The sequence below is a fragment of the Erythrolamprus reginae genome, chromosome 1 (assembly GCF_031021105.1).
Source record: "Erythrolamprus reginae isolate rEryReg1 chromosome 1, rEryReg1.hap1, whole genome shotgun sequence".
NCBI lineage: Eukaryota > Metazoa > Chordata > Lepidosauria > Squamata > Dipsadidae > Erythrolamprus > Erythrolamprus reginae.
The window spans coordinates 236,939,195-236,964,216 of NC_091950.1; the positions used below are offsets into that span (position 1 = coordinate 236,939,195).

Below are 25,022 nucleotides of genomic sequence, written 5' to 3' on the forward strand. Positions count from 1 at the left end.
AGTCGCTGCCCTGAACAGCCGAGCCTCGTAAGGAGAGACGCACAGACTGCCAAATGTCTGATTAATCAGAGACAGCTGCTGAACCGTCAGGGCCCGACGAGCGTCAGCGGGAAACCCCTGTCGCTCCCTCACCCAACCTTCCAGCATCCTCCGGATGCGAAAATCACCCGTAAAATCACCAAACCCCCCCGCCTTGGACAGAAAGGCGAGGCCGGCTAACCTAGCCCTGATAGTCCTCACTGAAAGGCCACGCCCCTTCAGCAGGACACAGAATTCAGCCAGGTGCTCAACCGGGGCAGGCCAGCAATGGGGGTAACCCTTACCCAGCCTGAAATCCCCAAACTCCTTACCTGCACGCTGATAAGCTCGCAGGGTACTAGGAGCTACCGATAAGGCGATCGCCCTGGAGGCCTCGTCTCTCCAGCTCTCGAGAGCCCGCCCAGGCTCCACAGGTGGGCTGGAAACACCTCCGGCGACTCTCGGGCCCACGGGGCCAGGGTCCGAAACCTGGACAACTGACCACGGGACAAGGCGTCAGCCACCCCGTTATCTAAACCAGGGACGTGCCTACCCAAAAACAAGGCGTTCAAAGACAAGGACCTGTGCACAAAATGGCGGACAAGCCGCATCACCCTGTCACTCTTAGAGGACAGGGCGTTCACAACATGGACAACCGCTAGATTGTCACACCAAAAATGCACAGTCTTATCCCTGAACTGCTCCCCCCAGAGCTCTAAGGCCACTATTAAGGGGAAAAGCTCCAAAAAAGTTAAGTCCTTAACCAAAGAACAGGCACTCCATTCCGGAGGCCATGCCGACCAGCACCACTGGTCACCTAACACTACCCCAAAACCGCAAGTCCCTGCGGCGTCGGAACACAGCTGCAGCTCCGCTTCCAAAAGAAGCTCCTGCCGCCAAAACGACAACCCGTTAAAACGTTCCAAGAACTCCCGCCACACGCAGAGGTCAGCCCTGACCCCTGCACATAGGCGGGTACGATGGTGGGGCAAACTTAGCCCCTTCATCGCATCATACAACCGGCGAGAAAAAGCCCTACCAGGCACCACTACCCGACAGGCAAAATTAAGAATCCCTGCCAACTCCTGGAGCTGCCGAAGAGTAACCTTCCTGCAGCCCAAGACCGCCTCAAGCTTGGACCTGATTTTAATCAACTTATCCAGGGGCAATCTGGAAGATTGCTCCACTGAATCCAATTCAATACCCAGGAAGGTAATCCTGGTGGCAGGGCCTTCGGTCTTCTCGGAGGCTAAAGGCACCCCCAATTGAGCACAAAGGGCTTCGAAGTCCCGCATCAAAGCAAAGCATTGCTCCGATTGCGCAGGCCCGGCCACCAAGAAATCATCAAGGTAATGAACGACAGACCCCAGGCCACTCCGCCTCCTGAGCACCCACTCGAGGAAGGTACTAAAGCTCTCAAATAGGGAGCAGGAAATAGAGCAGCCCATCGGCAATGCCCTATCCACGTAAAACCCACCTTCGAAATGGAAGCCCAGCAGCTCGAAGTCGCCTGGGTGAATGGGGAGGAGCCGAAATGGCGACTTAATGTCGCATTTACCCATAAGGGCTCCCACCCCGCACTCCCTAACCATAGCCACGGCCGCATCAAAGGATGCGTACCGGACGGAACAAAGCTCGTCAGGAATGAAGTCATTCACTGACTCCCCTTTCGGAAAAGACAAATGGTGAATCAACCTAAATTCACCACTCGCCTTTTTGGGGACCACACCTAAGGGGGACACACGAAGATTCGGAAAGGGCGGCTCCGGGAAGGGCCCAAGGACCCTGCCCTCAGCCACCTCCTTTTGAATCTTAGCCCGTACAATGTCTTCATGTCCGACAACCGACCTGAGGTTGTCGGACATGAAGGCCCTCCTAATACCCACATAAGGGATCCTAAATCCCTCGGAGAAGCCCCTCAAGAGCAACTCGGCTCTCGGGCGAGGGTGGTAGTCGATCAACCAACCCTCAAGCACAGAAACATTAATTGGGCTGGGCCCCTTTTCCCCCAGCTGGTGGGGGAGGTTTTCCTGGACCCCCGCCCTTCTTCTCCGCTCCTTTCTTGGGGCGGGGACAGACTGAAGCCGCGTGGGACCCCCCACAATTCCCGCAGGCATGCTTGTACTTACAAAAGGGACGAAAACACGCCCCCTTTGCAGCAAACTCATGACAAGCGGGCGAGGCCCCCTTGCCAGCCACACCAGGAGTCGCCTTGGCCGGCGAAGCCGCGCCGGGCTCCTCCTCCATAAAGTGCCCACTATCCGTGCGCTCACACCCTTCCTTCCCGGACATATGCGTGGCCCGGAACCACAGATCCGGGACCACCATATCCCACGGCAAGTTGGGCTCCACAGACATCCTCATGCGGAAACCCTTATCATAATGGCGCCAGATGGTGCCCTTATATTCAAAGTGGGCCCTGGCAATTAAGTCTATATACTTAAACATGGCAGAGGCCATAGCCGGCTGCCGTTGGATCACTACCGACCCATAGGTAAGAAAGGCATACAGCCAGGAGCTGAAGCATTTCGTTACCTTGGTCTTCTTCGTTTTCTCCCCCGGGACAATCTCTTTCTCCTGCTTGGGAACCTCACGGTTCAAAAGCGAAAAGAGATCCACGTACTCGCCCCGCCAAATAGCCTCCTTGACCGACGGGTGAAGGTGGCAACCTAGAGGGGTGGACGGAAGCCCGCACGGTATGGCCCCCGCTTTAATACAAGCGAAGGGGTCCCACACCGAGTTGGCCGCCACGCCAAAAACACCCGCCCCATGGGGGTAGGGGAAAACCGGGAGCGGGGGCATGACAGGATGGGCCGGAGGAACCCACCCCCCTGCCCCCGGCACCGCAGGTGTCCCCGCAGGACCCGTCCCGGACAGCGGAGCAGCGCCAGCCGCCGACTGCCCTAAAGGAGGAACCGGCGGAGCCCACACCTGCCCGCAGGTGCCCGCGAGGGACCCCAAAAGGCTGGACCCACTCCCGACCCCCGCCGGGGGAAAACCCGGGGCGGGGGGAGGAAGGAAAGACAGGGATGTGGTGTGTGGTGCAGCCTCACCTGCCCCGTACGGGGTTGAAGACATCCACGGGGGGCCCAATGGTGTGGGGCCCGAAAAAGCCGCCATCGGCCCTGCAGGGGCCTGCCGTCCGAACGGAGCCGGCTGCCCAGCCTGGGCCGCCGCCGGCTCTCTCCCCAACGCCGCGGGCACTTGATCGCTGGACGCTCCGGGGACCGCACCGCTCCTCCACTGCTCGAGCTCATCGAGCCTCTCCAACACCCTGGCCCAAGACAAAGCAGGAGAAACATCAGGTTGAGGGGCAGGAGGCAACGAGACCACCCCCCCCTGTCCAGGGACCACCCCAGCAGCCCCCTCCCTGCTGGCCCGGGCCCGGGCAGAAGGCCTAAGAGCCCTCCTGGGGCGCGGCGCTGGCGGAGCCATAGGAGCAGTGGCGGGCCTTTTCTTGGGAGCCATCACCCTTCTTCCCTTTGTATGCAATAAGACACAAAACCTCCTAGGAGAAACCCCCAGCACGAGTGGCAGGCCCAACTCCCCAACCACAGGGCCCTACTTAGGGCCCGAGAGCACCTGCTACCCCTTTAACCCCTTCAAGGGACAATCCTTGCAATTAAATATAATTGACTGTATTTATGGTTTATGTATTATCCCGATAGCAAGCCTCCCTGCGCAGGCAGGCCTGAAAAGCCTGCAATCCGGTAACACCAACCCTCAAAACCGGGGCCCAGACCCAACACCCCCCCACCGCGCCCTCCTCCCAGCCGGGAGGAGGTTACCAGTCCCCCTCGGGCCCGAGGGGGATCGCTGAAGACCGTTCGAGGGAAAGAGAAGGCCTCAAACGTTGTCTTGAAGATAAGTATTGGCAGCAGAGCACTCTTCGCCCCCTCGGCAGGCCACAAAATGGCGGCCGCAACACGAGGGAGACTCAAAATGGCGGCCGAGCAGCACCAAACAAGTGTCTGCTCAGGCAACCAGGTCCGGGCGAAAAGGCTGTTTCCCGGCCTGCTGCCCCTTAAATAGGGCCAGCAGGCCCCGCCCAGACCTGACGACATGCCCAGCCACGTGGGTAGGGCATTCCCGGCCGAAATCTCGTCTCGCGAGATTTCGGCCGAAAACAAGATGGCGGCCGCCATCTGAAGGGTCCGAGTCTGCCCGGCCCTTCAGCAACATCGCCGTGGGGCCGGTGAGTCAGCCGGCGTTATTCAAAGGGAATAAATTGCTTTTTAAAAAGTTTGGTCAACAGACAAAGGTACTGTATTTGCATGGTGTCCTAAGGTTAGACGTGATGGCTAACCTTTTCTGGATGGAGTGCCCGAACTGCCTGCGAATCCCCAAAATGCAATGTCTGTTTGCTCCTGTGATTGCTTGTGCAACCTCCTGCATGTCCCCCGCGCCTGTGCAACGATCCCTGTGCAGGTACATGTGACCCCATGCTTCCTGTGCATGCCCTGCTCTCCACATGTGCCACCCACACATGTACTCATGACCTGCCTGCACACACCCTGCCCCCATGAATGCGTGGCAGAGACCTGTCAACCAGATGGTGATGGAGCTGAACTGGGGAGGTGGCTTGCAGACCCACAGAAAGGGGGTGCGTGCCACCTGTGCCACATATGCTATAGGTTCGCCATCATGGTCTTAAGGTATCACTGACAACATGTTTGTAGTAATGCCATGTTTTTCTGTCCTAGCTTTGGTAATTAGGAAGCATAATTTAATTTATTAATTGATTGATTGATTTTGTCCAATACACAATGAGGGTTTTAGTAGGTATACACATAGTAAAATACATGATGAAGGTTATAGAGGAGATACTCATAGTAAAATATATCTAAGAAAGAATAGAAAAGAAGATATAGTAATAGAACATATCAATGAAAGAATAGAAGAAGAGATATAGGAATAGAAGAAAGGAATAGGAGATATAGGAGAGCAATAGGACAGGGGACGGAAAGCACTCTAGTGCACTTGTACTGACCTCTTAGAAATCTGGCTAGGTCAACCGTAGATAATCTAAGGGTAAAGTGTTGGGGGTTTAAGGATGACACTATGGAGTCCGGTAATGAGTTCCACGCTTCGACAACTCGGTTACTGAAGTCATATTTTTTACAGTCAAGTTTGGAGTGGTTAATATTAAGTTTAAATCTGTTGTGTGCTCTTGTGTTGTTGTGGTTGAAGCTGAAGTAGTCGCCAATAGGCAGGACGTTGCAGCATATGATCTTGTGGGCAATACTTAGATCTTGTTTAAGGCGTCTTAGTTCTCCACTGCATCTGAAAGGAGAGTCCAACATGGGTATTTCACCAATCCTATTGGTAGATTGAGTTAAAATTTACATATCAATTGAGCACCGCCCCCTCTGCTCTCCCCATGAGCCAGTTTTTAAAAACTCAGTCCCAGAGTAGAGACTACTGAGTTTTGCTTTAAGAATAATAAAGATTGCAATTACCTGTTTAATCCCCTTTTTCTTGTGTTTTTCAGGAACGACCAGAGGGAAGAAGACAGGAAGCAGACGGGATGGGGTTGCTGCCCTCCGCGGGCTATACCCCCGACGATTTTCCTCAGGGGTCTTGCTTCCCTCCGCGGGAACGCCCTGCAGACAAGCACCTCAGCCTGGGGTGCCTGGCCTCCGTGGCCATACTAGGGCTGCGAGCCGAAGGTGGGGGGGTCCGTCCCCCCCACTGGGAGGCTCGATAACAGCGCCCAGCCAGCCAAACACTCCGGAGAGTGCCTCACAGCTGATCGGGCAGCCAGCGCGGCGGCCGCCGAAACTGCCACCGAAGCGGCCGCCGCCGCAGCCGCCACAGCCGGGGAGCCCTGAAAGAGGCCATGGCAGGTAGTGGAGGAGCAACCTCCAGACTCAGCGGGACGCGAGTGGTGGGCCCGAGGGACGCCTGCACGGATGCCACCATGTTGGATGACGTGGCGAGCCGTGTCTTGGCGCGAAAGCGGCCCCTTCAAAGGGAACAGAGCGCGAAAGGGCTGGATGGTCCTAGTGCGCAGGCGTGGAGTGCCAGCAAGGTGGCAACGCCATTTTGAGCCCCTGACGAGGCAATTTGGAGGTGGGGAAAAAAACAGCAGCAAAGTAACTCTGATTTACTATTCTGATACCGTGAGTACTATGGAGGCCCACCAGGGAGGTGACAAACCTGGCTCTCCTGCGCCACCTAAAGACAAGGCCAAGGGGAAAGGCAAGGAGAAAGCCAAAGCCTCCCACTCTTCTGCCTCCTCCTCCTCCATTAAGGAGGCTGAAAAGCGCATTAAGGCGCTTGAAAAAAAGCTGGAAGCAGCCCTATAAGCGTCTCCAGCGGGGCTACCTCTCATCCAGAGACAACCCTCAGATCCCATGACACCCCCATCCACATTTGGACCGATTGGGGTCTCTGCTGAAGGGGACTGGTCACCAGACAGGCAGTTCCTGCCTCTCCCTCAGGTCATGCCATCGCCCAGCACCTCCTGGGCCAGACCAGGGTCAGCGGGACACTCAGGGAGAAGCTCCCAGGGGCCATCAGCCACTTTTATCCCCACAGCGGCTGGCCTGAGATCACAGCCTGGTGCGTGGCAAAACATGCCCCCAGACCTGCAAGACATTATCGCTAATGCATATTCGCAGGGCATTGCAACGGGGGCTCAGCAGTATGGCAGGCATCCACAACAAATGAAAGGCTCATGGTCGGCACCGCCCCCCTCGGGTTTGGGGTCCTTGTCAGTGGAACCGGCTCAGTTTGAGGACAGTGACCGGGAATATGACCTCTCAGAGGATGAGACAACACCAGAACAAACACCCACGGTTGGACTGTTTAAGCCGGTGCTCTTTAGAACCTTATTATACAAGGCCAAACAGGTGATGAATCTACCTGGCTCAGTGAAGGAAACGGAGGCCACTGATACAGGCAAGACTTCGGCCACCCTACTCAAGGAGCCTCAGCCCGAGTCCGACCATTTCCCTGCCTCAGAAATTTTCATGGAGGGGGTCAAGAGGCCCTGGCAGCACCCAGCAGTGGCTCAGGGACCCTCCAATCTTGAGAGAAAATTCTATACCTTCGATGAGGAGGTGGAAAAACTTCTCGAATTTCCCCCCATCGACCAGCCAGTCGTGACGCTTGTCTCCAGCGCATTGGTGCCCTCAGAGACCGGTGACAGCCTGAAGCCGGAGGATAGGAAGGTGGAGACATTGCTGCACAAAGCACACCAGATGTCTGGCTGGGGATTCAGGGCAGCTGCCGCAGCGTCATTCCTTAACAGGGCATCGATGCTGTGGATTCAGGAGATGCAATCCCGCCTTGGATCCGAAGACAGCTGCCTTCACCAAGATTTGAGTAAGCTGTTGGCAGCGGCAGAATTCTCCGCGGACGCCACTCTTCACGTGGCCAAGTTCTCCACCAGAAGCATGGCAACCACGCTATCGTCTCGCCGTCTCCTGTGGTTAAGGAACTGGCAGGCAGATCTTAAATCTAAGTGGCGACTGGCCTCCGGTTTCTTCCAAGGCTCAACGCTTTTTGGGGACTTATTAGAGAAAGTCCTCGTTGAGGACAAGGATAAGAGGAAGGTACTTCCCAGGGCCAATAGACGACAGGACCGATGGTCCACTCCATATTCGAGACGCCAATCCTTTCGTTGGGACCCATCTTCCGTATCCACCCAGAACCAGCGGCCCTTTTCCCAGGGTCAATATAATCAACAGCCCTATAGGAGCGACCGAGGCTCCTTCCAGGACAGACCGAGGGGCTACCAACAATCCAGAAGACCCTTTCGTGGAAACAACCAAAGAGGTTTTAAACGCACGAAATGACTCGGCCGCCCCACAGCCCATAGGAGGGAAGCTACAGGGCTTCAGCACCACCTGGCATACGACCTCCTACGACAAATGGGCTCTGGCTACGGTTACACAAGGACTCAGGTTGGAATTCATTCAGCCGCCTCCCAACCGTTTCTTACACTGTCCAAGGATAAGGGACTCTCAAAAGAAACTGCAATTACACAGGGAAATTACGCACCTATTAGACATCCAAGCCATAGAACAGGTCCCCCAACAGGAGGAAGGCAAGGGGTTCTATTCGATGATCTTCACCTTCATCGCAGGTTTCTCTGATTCTGTACCAAAGGGAGGCATTACCAGTACAGGGCCATGCCGTTCGGCCTCTCATTGGCCCCACGGACGTTTACGAAGCTCCTGGACGTGCTAACAGCCAGCTTACGAGCACGATCCATCAGACTGATGGCTTACCTGGATGACATAGTCATATTGTCCAGCTCCCTGTCAGCAACAAGGAGAGACTTAAACGAGACCATTCACACGTTAGAAATCCACGGCTTCACCATCAATGTGGAGAAAAGCCAGCTTTCACCCACCACCAAACTACTGCACCTAGGAGCCATTATAGACACCCTGGCGGGCACGGTGTCACTTTCTTCAGAAAGGCAGGACAACATACGCCGCTTGGTATCCAGCATACAACACAACAAACCGGTCCCATTATCCCTGCTATCAAAGATACTGGGAACCCTGGTGTCGGCCATCGGCATCGTTCCCTGGGCCAGATACCATATCAGGACACTACAGTGGTTCTTGCTTCCAGCACAGAGAACCAAGGTGAGCCATTCCCACAAGCAGGTGCGCTTGTGGGAATCTTTGAGATGGTGGACATCTCCCGCAATAAGCAATGGTTCTCCCTTCCAAATACAGAACCAGATCATCCTGACCACCGACGCCAGCCTTACCGGATGGGGCGCCCACATTGGGGCCCACATGGCTCAAGGCCTGTGGACGGCAGAGGACCTATCGTCGGTCAACATAAACTTTCTAGAACTCAGGGCAATTTTCCTGGCCCTACAGACATTTACACCACTAGTTCAAGAGAGGCACGTGTTGGTGCTCACAGACAATGTTGCGACCAGAGCTCACTTGAACCATCAAGGGGGCACGAGGTCGCAATGCCTCATGGAAGAGACGGACAACCTCTTCAACTGGGCCGAACAACATCTGAAGTCCCTGTCAGCGGAGCACATTGCAGGAGTCAGCAATACGCAGGCGGACTGGTTGAGTCGGTCCACTCTAGACCCATCAAAATGGAGATTGAAACTGGACCTATTCCAGCAGATGGGTCCCCATTAGTGGATTTTTTTGCGAGCTCCCAGAACGCTCAACTCCCGAGATTCTACACACGCTTTCCAGAACCAGGAGCAGAAAAGGTCAACGCTCTTCTGGCCTCCTGGCCCCCGGGACTACTCTATGCGTTCCCACCAACGAACCTTATACCGAGAGTGGTGGAGAAACTCCTGAGGGAAAGGGCGGAGGTGTTGCTGGTGGCCCCACACTGGCCCCGCTGCCCGTGGTTCTCCGACCTGGTGGCATTATCGGTGTCACCTCCATGGAGAATTCCAGACCGGATGATATCCCTCAGCCAGGGGAACCTGCAACACCCAGATCCCCAGTGGCTTCAACTAACCGTCTGGCACTTGAACGGCTCAGACTATGACAACTGAATTTACCAGAGAAGGTCATCGACACTATGCAGGCAGCAAGGCGTCCATCTACATCTCGGATCTACCAGACAACGTGGGCAGCCTTTTGCAGTTTCTGCGACAAACAACAAATAAACCCTAGAAAGGCATCGGTAATTACCGTCCTGGAATTCCTGCAAGCAGGAATTGAATGTGGGTTAGCGCCTAATACTCTAAAACGGCATGTGGCAGCCCTTTCAACCATGATACAAGTAGCCGAAGTACGCTCCTTGGCTTACCATCCTTGGGTGAAGGACTTTATGCGTGGAGCATCGAACCAACATTCTCCACCAGTCCGGAGGTTTCCATCATGGGACCTCGCACTGGTGCTCAGAGCGTTAACAAAGCCACCATTTGAGCCTTTGAGATCCATACCGTTGCGACTGCTTTCCATCAAAACAGCCTTCCTGGTGGCTATTACGTTGGCACGGAGAGTGTCGGAATTATCTGCCTTGTCGGTAAGACCTGACCTTTGCATCTTCTATCCAGATAGGGTAGTACTGAGATTAGACCCTTCTTTCATACCGAAGGTGAACACAGAGTTTCACAGGAAACAGGAACTGATTCTTCCTGATTTTTGCACACACGGCAGCCATCCGTCGGAATTACGCTGGCATAAGATCGATGTATGCCGAGCGGTTAAGATCTACATTAGAAGGACAGAAACTTTTCGGAAAACAGAAAAGTTGTTTATTTCTTTTTCACAGGATAAAAAAGGGACTTGGACTTTCATCTACCTCCATTAGTCGTTGGATCAGAGACTGTATTGCGGAGGCATACAAAGCTCGTAACCAACCCATACCAGCAGGAGTGACAGCTCACTCGACTAGGAGTGCGGCCACCTCAGCGGCCTGGGTCACCCAGGCGTCCATAGATGACATCTGCAGGGCGCCTTCAACTTTCATACGTCATTACAAGTTGGACTCCTTCGCTTCAGCAGAGGCAGCATTTGGGAGACGTGTTTTACAAAGAGTTTGTTCCTCTCCAACGTCCCTGACAAGACCTTCTCCCTCCCATGGGCCTTAAATCTCTGGTATATCCCATGTTGGACTCTCCTTCCAGATGCAGTGGAGAAGAACCATTGTACCTACCTGAACAGTCTTCTCAATGCACTGGAAGGAGAGTCCAAACCCACCCGGTATTGTTATTGGTGCAGGGACGCCGGAGTGGGGCAGTTAAGTCAGTTATTAGTTGTTGACAATAAAACTTGGTTATCCTCTTACTATGGTTTTTCGTTTTTAAAACTGGCTCATGGGAAGAGCAGAGGGGGCGGTGCTCAATTGATATGTAAATTTTAACTTAGTCTCTACCAATAGGATTGGTGAAATACCCATGTTGGACTCTCCTTCCAGTGCACTGTGAAGACCGTTCAGGTAGGTACAACGGTTCTTCTAAGCTTTCTAGGCCCAGGATTGAAAGTCTAGTCTCGTAGGGTATTCTGTTTCGAGTGGAGGAGTGAAGGGCTCTTCTGGTGAAGTGTCTTTGGACATTTTCAAGGGTGTTAATGTCTGAGATGCGATATGGGTTCCAAACAGATGAGCTGTATTCGAGGATGGGTCTGGCGAAAGTTTTGTAAACTCTGGTAAGTAGTGTGAGATTGCCAGAGCAGAAGCTACATAGGATTAGGTTTACAACTCTTGAAGTCTTCTTGGCTATGTTGTTGCAGTGGGTTTTGGCACTTAAATCTTTTGTTATTAGTATACCGAGGTCTTTAACCGAGTGGGGGTTATCTGTGATTGCTGTGGTTCTTCTTCCTTTGGGGTTGATACCAGCTGGGAAGGGCCGGAGGTTCCTCCCCCCAATTCCTATTTAACCTATTTGTGAAACCTCCAGCATTCTCTCCAATGTTCAAATGTTTATTTACTTTTTATAAAGATTTAATGGAGATTTTTACCTGTAAACTGCCCACTATCATGTAGCGGTGGGATAGGTGGTTTCTAAATATGATTAATAAATAAACTGCTGCTATGATTAGTATGAAATCAGGCATCATCAATTTACAAAGTGATTTGCTTTTATACACCTTCCCCCCACCGGTAAATCAAATTATGTCATTGAAATGCTTTCTCTGTGTCTGGAGGCTAAAGGAGGTTAGGATGGGAAAGAATAGGTTTTGATTTAACCCAAGCATTTTGGAATCTCCAAAGTTTGGAGATTCTCCATCTTTACATTTGGATGGAGTTGAAGCCTCCTACGTAAAAAGGATGAACAGTTTGGAGCTTTTCTTAGACTCTCACTCTTGTTGAAAGATCAAGTGGAAACCATGGCCATGAGGGTTTGTCCCAAAAATTCTTCTGCTCTCATTGCACCAGTTCAAAGTTCAGGGGGACTTGCCTATGGTTCCTTATGGCTTGGTAACCTCCTGTTTGGACTACTGTATCACTACAGATGGCATAGATGCATCCAGATGCTTCAATTAATTCAGAATGCAGTGGTATAGGTAGTTATGGGTATCACATGCTATACTCTCTGTGTTTGCTATACACGAATGAAGGGAGAAGGCTGCATTTCAGATATCTTTATCAGTACATGTTTTATGTGCTGATAGGAGATGGATTTTGGGTGAAGTATTAATAGAACTCCATTAATAGAATATCACTCTGGTCTAAGGATGTGACCGGGAAAAAACATTTAATTTTGTTACACACACACACACACACACACACACACACACTTCTAACAAGAGACTGTATCATCCATGCATGAAGCATAAAACCTTGGCTTAATCATAGATTTTATTAAATTGTTTATCAGTACAGTATAGCTTTCATAATTTGTAGTGTTTAGCTGTGTTTGTGTGTGTTAGATCTGATATACCAACATTCCAACTATACATACAGCATTCACAGTTAATTCCTCAGTTGGGGATTTTGGGCAAGACTGTGGATGATGGATAATAAGGAAGAATAAGTGTTTAAATTAACCCCTACACCATGATGGATGCTTTGCAGTTGCTACTTGAACACATCTAAACTCCCATTTCTCTGTGTAATTAGTTTCATGGTTGAACCATTAATTAAATAGATTTTAATTGAACCATTGTTTCTATTATCTCTCCCACTGCTAAATGAATCCAGTAAAGTTAGAAAGTTAGTGTTACAGTTAACTTAAATATTTTTAAGGAGAGCTACTGCTATATGGCTCTGTCATGATGACAGAAAAAGGATAACATGTACCTTATCATTGAGTCCTGATATCTAATGTAAATATATAAGATATAGTATTTGTGTTATGATGGTGTGGTGCACGTTTTGTGGTGTCTCTTGTAGACCCCTATTATGTTTAACTTACATATATTTATTGTCAAAATATGTTTACCTATATTATTTTTGAATCTTATCTCTTTCTTTATACACACATACACACTCTTGAGGCAAGTACTTTATGCTTGAATAATTTTCATTATAAAGCTGCAATAAATCTGAAACCTAGCACAAAACTCCTTTCTTTTCTTGGGCCTTGTGCCTTTTCGACTGACAAATAGCATAGCTGGCCTTCTTCAAACTAGGACTGCAAGTCGGAAACTGAAATAGAATGATTAAGATAGTTTTTCTGATATTGTCCAGGGTGGGGATGGGAGAGAGATCAGAAAGCTATTTTATTATTCCTCTTGCAGCGTGGTCGATATGACTTGCAGTAGTGAGCCTATTACTTAGATGTAGAAAACTATACAGTATGAATATAAGGTGTACATCTCTGTTGGTGTACTCATAGAATCAAATAGGTATGACTTGTTTCCTCCTCCCAATGTGAGATAAAATTAGATTTAAGGGGGACCATTTTCATCAAAAGTTTGCTATTGTCACTAGTTCAGGAAGCCAGAAAGGAGAAAATGAGGAAAATGCATGGATTTGAAATAAATCTCTTTCAAATGAGCCCTTAAAATCTATTGATAGATCTCTTGCAGGTTATCACATCTTAAAACATTTTATTGTGAACCTCCTCTCCCAATTGATTTCTTAAATACACAAGACCAAGGTACAAAAGCTCCACTTGACATCAAAACTAGTTTTACAAAATGACCAATGTCTGTAGCAGTACAATATGAAATTCTCAAATCCTAACAAATGAAGCCAACTATTCTGATTTGCATTCAGGCCCTCACTGACTGCTACCGTGTTTCCCCGATAGTAAGGCAGTGTCTTACTATCTTTTTACCCCCAAAAGCCCCACTGTGTCTTACTTTGGGGGTATGTCTTATATACCCCCAAAGCACCGGGGCTGGCTCGTCTTCAGGCTTCGGCCCGGGCGAGGCTTCTTCTCCTCCGGGCGGGCGGGGCGGGGCCTGCCCGTTGGGCCCGGCCTCCATCCCTCCTGCGCCGCGGCGGGGCCGGTCCACGATGCACGTCCTGGGGGCGCCCGGCTGGCCGGCTCCGAAGGCTGCGGCTCGTCTTCGGGCTTCGGCCCGGGCGAGGCCTCTTCTCCTCCGGGTGGGCGGGGCGGGGCCTGCCCGTCAGGCCCGGCCTCCATCCCTCCTGGGCCGCGGCAGGGCCGGTCCACGATGCGCGTCCTGGGGGCGCCTGGCTGGCCGGCTCCGGAGGCTGCGGCTCGTCTTCGGGCTTCGGCCCGGGCGAGGCCTCTTCTCCTCCGGGTGGGCGGGGCGGGGCCTGCCCGTCAGGCCCGGCCTCCATCCCTCCTGGGCCGCGGCAGGGCCAGTCCACGATGCGCGTCCTGGGGGCGCCCGGCTGGCCGGCTCCGGAGGCTGCGGCTCGTCTTCGGGTTTCGGCCCGGGCGAGGCCTCTTCTCCTCCGGGCGGGCAGGGTGGGGCCTGCCCGTTGGGCCCGGCCTCCATCTCTCCTGCGCCGCGGCGGGGCCGGTCCACGATGCGCATCCTGGGGGCGCCCGGCTGGCCGGCTCTGGCTCCTCCCGCTGCTGCCCAACGCCGAGGATGCCCCGCGCCCAGCCCGGCTACGGCAGCAGGCAGGCAGGCAGGTAGCCCCAGGCGCGGCAGGGAGAGCAAAGCCGGCGGGGAGAGCGGCGGCAAAGCGGCGGGGTCTAGCCCTCTAGCCGGCGCCTCGCCAGCTATCCGCTGCTTCTTTCTTCTCCGGAGCCTGCCGCCGCCGCCGTGCTTCCTCCGCCGGCCGAGGAGTCCTTATCCGCGCCGTGTTTGGGAGACTCTCCTGGGCGCAAAGCTCCCTCGCCAGCGCCACGAACTGCTCCGATGCCTCCCTCGCTTTTAATACCGTGTTTGCCCGAAAGTAAGACATATGTCTTACTTTCGGGGTATGGCTTATATTAGCCAACCCCCCTGAAACCCCCCATATGTCTTACAATCGGGGGGGTCTTACTATCGGGGAAACACGGTATTGTCTGTTTTAAAAATGTGGATTCCTCGCAAATGTGTATGATGAATCTAAGGGCACTGGTTTTGTGGAAAGTTTATGCAGAGTTGGTCAGTGTGGGTTGCACAACAGTGTGGTCAAAGCATATAATGATTAGAGTCAATTAACCGTATAATTAGCTCCTAGTGGTTTACTCCAACTTTATTTTGGAGCAAGTTCCAGTAGGTTTGATGTGAGAATTTTGAGTGGACCTCCATATATTTGGCTCTAAGGAAAGAGATTCTCACAGTAAGAAAGATCATACTCTAGAATCATTTCTTTTCACACTCCAAGTGTTAGCCTGAGATGATATTAATTGGAGAGAAAAGTAGGAATGTTACAATAATTAGAGCTCTCCAACTATTCAATTACAAACCTGGTTCTTTTCAGGGCATCCAAAGTTATTGACCCTTTCAAGTAAGCTTCTTAGCTGAAGATCTTGTTAATGCCTTATAAATTGTCCTGGAGAAATCTCAGAGTAGGTAGTCAGTCAGTGGGGTAACTCTGCAAACAATGGGGATGGGTGGGATTTCAACTCCCCAAGTGCTCAGCAATGGCCATGCTAAAGGCATAAGTTTCAGTTCAAGCATTGTGACATTATGATGCAAGCATTGCCTCATCGTACATGCATTATAGCATAATACTTAGCAGGCAGGATATATTTGCCACCTGTCACCTTGCACACATAGTTGGCTGGGGAATTCTGGGAGATGAAATCTACTCACAAGGAGATTGCTCATATTCAGCAAGGCCGGTTCACAATGTTTGGTAAGATCCCTGATTGTCTTGACTGCATTATTTTGGGTGAGAGGAAGGACATTTGGTTTCAGGAGAATAGTAGAGATTTTTTTTTAAATCAGACATTTGTTCTGTGTTTCAAATTTGCAATGTGTACTTTGCATTTTTTCAAGCCATGGTAAATATTTGTAATAAAGTACAGATGAGTATATGCATTGTACATAAATCGCACAATATTTGGGCTTCTTCCAGATTTCCCAGTTTATTCTGTGAATTATATCTATCCAGAAGTATATTTTCAGTTTTCCCAAGTATGTACATGTGTGCTAACTGATCTCTATGGCTTTTCTTTCTATCTGGGTACTGCAAGCATAATTGATCACCTTCTATTCAGCACTTGAATTACAGGGTTGCAGAAAGGTCTTCCCTTTTTAGCTGTTTTCAACCAAGCCAGCTTTGGGTTTTAGAAAGCTCGAGAAAAAGGATGGGGCATCTCAAAAAACTATGGTTCAGAAGGCAATATGAAGTTCATTCTATTCTAAAATAAAAGAGCAAAGGGATCCTTATCTACCTATGTAGCTGGTTGTTAGATTGCTTTAAACAACAATCACATCAAAGTTAGAATAGTGTTAGGCAGCCTATAAATTTAAATAAATACATACATACATACATAAAAATAAAAATGACCATAATAATTTAAAAACCCTGTGTTTTTCAAATATAGGGGTCTGTTTTCCTTCTCCCTAATGTAAATATAAGTTAAATAGATTTGAGAAATGGGAAGAAGTTGACTGAAAGTATAGCAGTTCTATCAAGCCTGCAGTAGGAATAAAAAACATCTCATTCATACATCTATAAACATCAATAGGCTACAAGATTTCTGCAAGAAAGGGATATTACTGATACTATAACAAGAGACTATTACAAAGAAAAGAGCAGACATTTTACAGAAAATTCAATTAATTTCAGCCACTCTAGCGTCCATCTTAAGGGAACTTAGCACAGTATCAGAATTGCTTGGGTAGGTTCTGATAATATAAGGAACATTTTGAAGCCCATTGATCCATAACAACTGGCTGATCATAAAAGGTTCCTTGACTTTCTTTGCCTTACACAAGGAGTGAACAAGCATGTTGTTTGCCTTGGTCCTGATATGAAGTAATGGGGATTTTGATGAGAAAGAATCTTAGATTTGGAATAATCCCTTTTTTTTCATCATTTTTTTGATTTCCAGCCTAGATATACAGTAAATATAATTTCAAACCAGAGAAACTGAGTCACAACAAAGTGGAATAACTGTGATAAAGCTGGTTGTGTCCCAATGTTCTGCTTTTTGGAGCACTTCATGGATTTTTTTGAGTTTGTGCTCTGCTGGACAGCAACTTCCCTGGTAAATTTTGACACATCAAAAACAGAAGAAAACAAAGCAAAGCAGTGATTAATGAGACTATAGAACCTTGGCTGTGAGGCAATATGAGTCAATATTTCATTTTAGTCTAATGCAGTCCACCTCAGTGATGGGCATTGCACTGGTTCTGATGTCCATATCTACACTAGCCTTGGATCCATAGTAGGTGGACCTCCACCTAAGCAGCATAATCTTCTTGAAGTATTTCATGGTGTTGTTCTTGACTGTCACAAAGCACATGGTATTTATCATGCTATTGCTCATGGCTATGCATTCCACAATGTAGAAGGCTGTCAAGTAATGCTTTTCCTTCACAAAGACAGTAGGGAAGAAGTCACGGACAATTGTGAAGCCATAGAAGGGTGCCCAGCAAAGAACATAGGCTGTTAGGATGCACATGAGCACCAGCACAGTTTTTCTTCTGCAACGGAGCCTTTTTCTAATCTGATCTGTCTGGAAACCTGGCACAGTTTTAAACCAAAGCTCCTGTGAAATCCTGGCATAGCAGAGGGTCATGGTGAAGACTGGTCCAACAAATTCAACACCAAAGATGAAAAGAAAATAGGATTTGTAATACATTTGCTGATCAACTGGCCAAATCTGTCCACAGAAGAACTTCTTTTGATTTTTGATGATGAATAGTTCAGTCTCAGTTGCAAAATAGGCTGACGGGATTGCAATGATCAGGGAGACGATCCATACCAAAGCAATTAGACAGGTTGCTGTTTGGTAATTCATCCGAGGTCTCAGTGGGTGAACAATGGCAAGGTACCTACAAAATACAGAAGTTTCCAAATTTGTATTAGAAAAGATCTACTTGTTTTTATTGCTTCAAAGTAGCTTAAAGTAATTAACAGAAATGGCAATTTGTTTTATGGGCCACCAAGCTGCTCTTTTTCCAATATTTAAGAAATGAAATTGTAGACACTGTTATCATTGATATAATGCTACTACTGGCAATTGTAACTGAGAAATTGGGAAAACAGCATTATCCTGCATTTCAATACAGAATACAGCTCCCATCATCATCATTGCTCTGTAGACTCCAAATATAGCTTTCCATACTTCAATACCTTGGTCTGTTGAGCTACTACACCCGCCATTCCTTGACAAAATAGAGTGTGGTTAACTATAGTTTATTCACATCTGCAGGCCACCAAGAAAGAAGACACTGTCCTAATATTTGATCAAAAGACCTCTTCCACTAATGTTGAAATATACCATCCAATAATAAAGCACTCCTAGAGATTCATAGGAAGCGACATAATAAATCCAGAAAAAACAGCAAGACACCACTTGTTCAAAGAAATCTGGGACCATTCTTTTGTAGATTCTTCAGATTTCAGATAAACCTGCAGACACTGATCACAATCATATCCAGTGCCTGCTCTCCCCTGCCTTTAATTTCAGAGAATTAGGGAGGGTTAATTCTGAGATGCTTTCTCTATCTCCATTTGTCCTTTGGACTATAGGCTGTGGCACTTTCTCCTGACTCCCGAGATTATCCCTATAGCTCTTTACATTTTACAGCTGTGTACAAGATAAAAATCCATATATTGATTTTGTAATACATAATTTATAATTTTATGTATGTGTGGATCAAGCCACTTTATTTATGGTGCCATGGCAAGGTTGGGTTCCAACTTAGCTCACTGCCGGTTCTCTCCCTCCCTCTCACGCTGCATGGGCGCCCCTCGTGGGTGCGTGCATGCGCAGTAATGAAAAATGTGAAAAACTAAGCAGAAAAAAAGATGGAAACCACATGCACAGTGGCCGAACTCGGCTTCTGCGCATGCTCAGAAGGAATTTTTTTTAAAAAAAAATCATTTTTTTTTAAAAAAGATGGTGCTTTCCATGGACCGGCACTGACCAATCCACTTTGGTGACATCATTGTGATGTCTCCAGTGGGTCGCTACCAATTTAAATGAACCGGTCTGAACTGGAGGAACCCACCCTTGTGCCATGGCTTAGTGTGATGTGCAAACCCTGAATCTGTATACCTAGGGTGACTGACAATGTGAGAGTTATGGCCCTGCCTGAAGAGGTCTGGATTTGTATTGGGGAGACTCTACAATTTCCTTCATTGAATTTCAGAGGCAATGTGGTTTTCCTCAATGAGCCACTTTGTCTTATCTTGAAGACTTGGACAGCAATAAAGGAGAATATTTGTAATTCAGAGTTGACATGAGGGATTTTTGGTACCCTCTGAACTTGGTTAATGATGTTACCTAGTTTGGGTCATAAACATCTGCAAGAAAACAAGCTCAGAGAGCACCAAGAACCTCTCAGTTCTAATAGTATGAGTCTGAGTAGAAAGACTTCTAACAATGGAAAGCCTCTGCTACCATTTGGAATAGTTAGGGAAGACATCAGAAACAATGAAATTGCTTCACTTTTAATATGTGTTGTTTGTGTAAGTGGGAGGATGGTAGAGATTGTCATAGCTCTTCTTCATTTAGATGATTGAACTAAAGTTTTGCATAGCCCTAAGGCAGTGATGGCAAACCTTTTTTTGCTCTGGTGCCAAAAGGGTGAACATGCGTGATAGCGCTCATGTGTGTGCCCATACCCACAATGCAATGCTCTCCTCCTGCGCATGCATGCACAACCCCCCTGTGCTCCCCCCAGGCATGTGTGCAGGGCTCACTGAAGCCTCCAGACTTCCGATAGGCCCTGTGGGCCATTTTTCACTCTCCCCAGGCTCCTCTGAAATCTGTGGATGGCAAAAAATGAACCCAATGGGCCTACCGGAAGTTCAGAAATGAATATCTGGTTGGGCCCTTGGGCTCTTTTTCACCTTCCCCAGACTTCAGCCTGTGGAGGGTAAAAAACAGCCCAACGGCCCAACCAGAAGTTTGGAATGAACTTCTCATAGGCCAGTTGGGTCTGCTTTTCACCATCCTTAGACTCCAGATGGATGGTGAAAACAACCTCTCTCAGCCTTCCAGAAGGCCAAAAATCAGCTGGCATAGGGTAACACCTCACATGCCCTCAGATATGGCTCTGCGTGCCGCTTGTGGCAATCGTGCCATAGGCTCACGATCATGTCCTTAGCGAATTACTGGTCAATGTTCACAAGATTAGCTCTTCAAGAAATATTAAAGTGGACTAACCTCTTTAGATTTTTTGTACATGAAATGAGTTTCTATTCACAGAAGTTTAAAAGAGAATGATCAAAAGTAAGTTTATATCCTTTCTTTTCTCTCTATGCTACAGTGACATTCTCTAAAGTCAGGTTGTACAATAAAAAAGAAAAAAAATCTTGTCTTTCCTTTGTCATCAAATCTTTTCTGCTGGAACGTAATCTTTTCCATTTCACTGCTCTCAAATATTTTCTATTTGACCTTTGCTGAGCAAGTGATTCCTATTGTTTGTACATCAGATCCAACATCTTAGATGGTGTTACAGGTAGTATCAAATTTAAATTATTTCTGGTACATCACAGAGTAAATTATTAGAATAGAATATACACTTATCTACCCTGTTTCCCCCAAATAAGACATCCCCTTATAATAAGGCCAATCAGGCTTTTGAGTGCATGTCAATAAGGCCAAGCACTTATTTCAGGGTTCCAAAAAATATAAGATAGGGTCTTATTTTGGGGAAACATGGTATAGGTTTCCCTACACATTAATCTGGCAGATTTGAAAATGATGCATCTCATGATTTCAAATATAAGATTGATATCTCTAGGGCAGATCCATATTTTAAAAAGGAATGACAAATTCCAATTCTTCCACATTTTACCCTGTTATGCAAAGGTATCACATCAGCCTAATTGTCCATAAAAACAGATGTGCTGATAAATGCATCAATGTATATTCCAAACATGCCATCAGATGTTGAATATGTCAAAGGCCACTTGATGTCAAAGGCCACTTGAAAATTGAAAATCACAAACATCCTTAGCTCATTGCAAGATTAATTTGCTGTACAAAATAGAAATAATGCTTGAACAGAAAGGATTGTTATCTTTATAGGATGTTCCCTGGGCAAGCCTTCCACAATTAAGCATTCTCTCCAAATGAGTCGGATTATCACCCCATTATCCCCAGTTACAGATCGCATGTCAGAAAGCAATACAGGTAGTCCTCGATGTTCAACGGTTTGTTTAGTGACTATTCAAAGTTACAATGATGCTGAAAAAAATGACTTTTGACCGCTTTTCACATTTATGACCATTGCAACATCCCCATGGTCATTGGGGTTCATATTTATGATCATTGCTGTGTCTTGGGGTCACATGATCTCTTTTTCCAACCTCCTGACAAGCAAAGTCAATGGGGAAGCCAGATTCACTTAACAAATGTGGCTGCTGACTTAACAGTGATTCACTTAGCAAACGTGGCAAGAAAAGTCATAAAATGGCAAAAAACTCATTTAGAAAATTAGTCAACAACATTCTGTATTCTGTGCACATGCAGAGGGTAAAAGAACCCAAATAGCAGCATCTGGGTGGATGGGTGGAGCCACACACTCCCTTCGTGACCAGCTCTCGGACAACCGACAGGCACGAGCGAATCAGAGCATTTTACCCCTGTTACCTGTTCTGGTTAAGGAGATGAAGATTATAGTTTTGCAGTCTGAAGGGAAGCTGATACCAAGAACATTTTTCATACAAGTATCTAACTGATACTAAGTGTCGCTGCTAATAGAGCATGTATACTTATTTTATCCAAACTTTGCCATTTTCAAATGAAAAAAAAAATCCTATTAATTACTTTGGGGTTCTTTTTAAATCTTTAAAAGCTTGCAGATTTACATAATTGCTTTAATGTAGGATTGTTGCCTGAAACAATAGATTCTCTTGTGGAGGGGAAATTGGGCAATCTTTGTTCATGATTAGTGTTTCATTTGCAGTCTCCATAATTAGACTGGAAAGATATTCTTTTCAGCCTTGCCTGGGTTTCATATCTGAACGTTGTTCAGATTCTTTGAGATATTTCAAAAGCTGATGTTTGAAATGAAACCAATGGTTTGGGGATTAAGTCCCACTATGACAAACAAAGCAGCATTTTGATTTATATCTGAGATGTGTACAACATGCTGTTGTAGTCTAAGCATTCTAAAATTGCAAAAATGAGATCTGATTTCTGCTGGTTAGTGGTCAACTGGGAAAATACAATTCTCAAAAACGTTTTGCTTTAATTCTGCAAATTGCCTTTTTCTGCAAATGACAATAACGATCAATATGTGAAACAAATAGCTGGGGTTTTGAAAATAAAATGCTGATTACTTTGGAACCATTTCCAGCAACCACAATATCCCCCCCCTTCTTTATAACCACCTCTAAAAGAGCAGAAATCCATCATTTATCATTAATGTAGGAACACATGATCACTGGAATTCCAGAGGCAAGTAACTTTAGAAAAACCATCAATATCGCTCTCAGAAATCCAAAAGAGACTATCCCAAGCAGAGGTGTACGTGGAAGATTTCTGCCCAAACCTGGGGCAGTAATGGCGATTAATTGCTAAATTGCACATCTACAGCCCCACTTTCAATCTGCACACAGCTCTGCCAAAACCTAGCAACCTTTGTCAGATGTTCCCTCTAGCAGCTTTTTATTATAACTCTCTGCTTTTGATGTCAAATGATAACTGTGATTCATCTTTTAGAGCAATGATGGTGACGAGCTCTGAAATGGAAGAAGGCTTCCAATAAATCATATGGTTTTTTTAAAAAAAGAAAAGAGGAATATGGAAATTAATTACAATAGATATGACAATTCCTGGCTCCAGTCAACCCTAGTTTCCCAAGAGTCTCCTTACCTGTCCATAGCAATGGCCAAGAGTGCATTAGTTGAAACATAGAGGGAAACGGTGCGCAAATAATTGATGGATGCACAGAGGATATGGCCATGTTCCCAGGATAACTGGCGCACCACATAATAGTCCATCTCAAATGGACAGCAAACAATGGCCACAATGAAGTCTGAGATAGCCAGATTTGCAATGAGAAGGTTGGTGAGGTTCCGCAGCTTCTTATAACGGACGAGAGCAGCAATGAAAATGAGGTTGCCAATACCGCAAACCAACATGATGCCAGCCAATGCCACACCAATGACAATTTTGGCAGCAAAGAAAGTGCGAGTCTTGGTCACATCATCATCACCATCCAAAAGCAGATCATAGTCACTGTAGCTGAAGTTGAAAGGGAAGGTGAAGTTTTGATATGTAGGAAAGTCTCCAATGTGGTTGCCATAGATAGCAGCAAAGCTAGTATGTGAATATGTGTTATTGGGAAGGTGTGCTTCCTGCTTCATGGTGCTATTCATTTTTCTTCAGTGATGCTTTATTGAACTTTATCTTTTCACCACCATCCATGGGAGAAATCACACTGTTCTGTAAGTCATGTTCTCAACATCTTCAATGGCAGCAGAATCATTTCTTACCTTTCAAGAGAGGAAAGAGGTAAACTCACTTAGAGAAAGGATAACATACAATTATCTCCCCCAAAGCTTATCTTAAGGCATGTCAAAGATTGGGAAGGACAACTCTTCTTCTAAAATCCTTTCCCACTTCTTCATGCTCAGACAAAACAAGATCAATTTTGTCACATCCACTTGAGGGCCTTTTTCAGGTAGTTGCATTTTCTAAGAAAATTTTCCGTGCAAAGAAGGAGCTCTCAGTGAGGAAAGAAGAAATAAAGTTAAATTTCCTCCAACCTATTGCAATCTGTGAAAGGCTCCCAATGAAACAAAACTGCCACTCTTGCATTTCAGCAACCCAAGTAATTAAATTGAGTGTGATGATCATGCCAGCAAGATTTTATTTTGCAAGTAGATAATTCCAGCACCAGTTTAAATTTCTCAACCTTTTGTTGAAGTCCACAAAACAGATTGATTGATTGACTCCTGACATGAATAAACTACCTCAACTTCAAAGCTCAATAAATCACTCCAAATACACAAAAGTAAAAGGAAGTTGGAGAGTCTTACTGGGCAATGGAATCAATGATTCTATCCTGTAGGGTCAAGGGAACCAAATTCTTCATTTACTATGATTATTATATAAGTCTAGAATGGTTATTCAAAGTTTTAGATCAGGTTCTCTGATGCCCTGATCAGAGTTCTCACCATGCAGGGCTTTCTACTTTCCTGAGTATGGAGGATTTTCAACACCAGGTCTCTCAAATATATATTGTGCCATGTATATTGGACCATTCCAGTGACCCTATAAACTGGACTCCTAGAACAAATTGAATTTCAAACTTCACCACTATTTTGGATTTGTAGTTTGCTCATTTACCTGGACCACTTTCCTCCTATATAAAACAATTTGCAAAAAAAATAGGACTTGGTTGGTTCATTATAACAAAATCAGCAGTGCAATAGCTGCTTAAATAGCCTCTGGACTCCAGGGGAAAGGATGTGGTTAATCCAATCTGTCTGTTCTGGTTAGAAATGGCGTAAACTTCTCCAGGAAAAAGAAAGAGGGGTTGAAAACCAGAGGAATTTTATATAACCTTTCATAAGTGACATTATCTTATGTAGCCTTGTGTCTGTATTTCCATTACTGTGGAAGAAAGACTGACATTTAAATTCACATATTTTTAATGTATATTTTACATATAATTATGTCACTACCCAAGCCCAGTGGAGCAATTGGATTCCAAATGCTGCAAAATAGTTGGATTTATTTTGCATTGTAGAAATGTCAAGCAGCCTCATTTTGTCTGGATAGTAAAGAAGATGATGCTTACGTTGATTAAACATCAGTCACCATAGATTGGAGCAATCTATAAATTCCGTCATAAACAATCACATAACCAAATAAACAATGAAACATAATTTCCTAACAATACATTGGGATTGTCAGGGCAATGAACAGCTAGATTTTGCCGTAAGAAACATCTCTGGGAAAGTTCAGTTGCTTTTCATATTTCATGCATGGTAGGAATGTGTGATGTTGAAGAGGGAAAACCTTTTGTTTAAGTCCATCTAAAGAAAAAGGTAAAAACTGAAGAGGGAAAACCTTTCGTTTAAGTCCATCTAAAGAAAAAGGTAAAAACTGAAGAGGG

The 25,022-nt window shown here is 46.9% G+C and overlaps 1 protein-coding gene across 1 annotated transcript; it reads right to left on the minus strand.

Annotated features, from left to right (window-relative positions):
- Positions 1–15,830: 15,830 nt before the first annotated feature.
- On the minus strand, positions 15,831–23,394 carry PROKR1 (prokineticin receptor 1). Its single transcript, XM_070738123.1, has 2 exons — positions 22,772–23,394; positions 15,831–17,771 (listed from the first exon to the last, which is right to left on the minus strand). The coding sequence occupies exons 1-2, from the start codon at positions 23,275–23,277 to the stop codon at positions 17,078–17,080; spliced, it is 1,200 nt and encodes a 399-aa protein (XP_070594224.1). The 5' UTR covers positions 23,278–23,394; the 3' UTR covers positions 15,831–17,077.
- Positions 23,395–25,022: the final 1,628 nt, after the last annotated feature.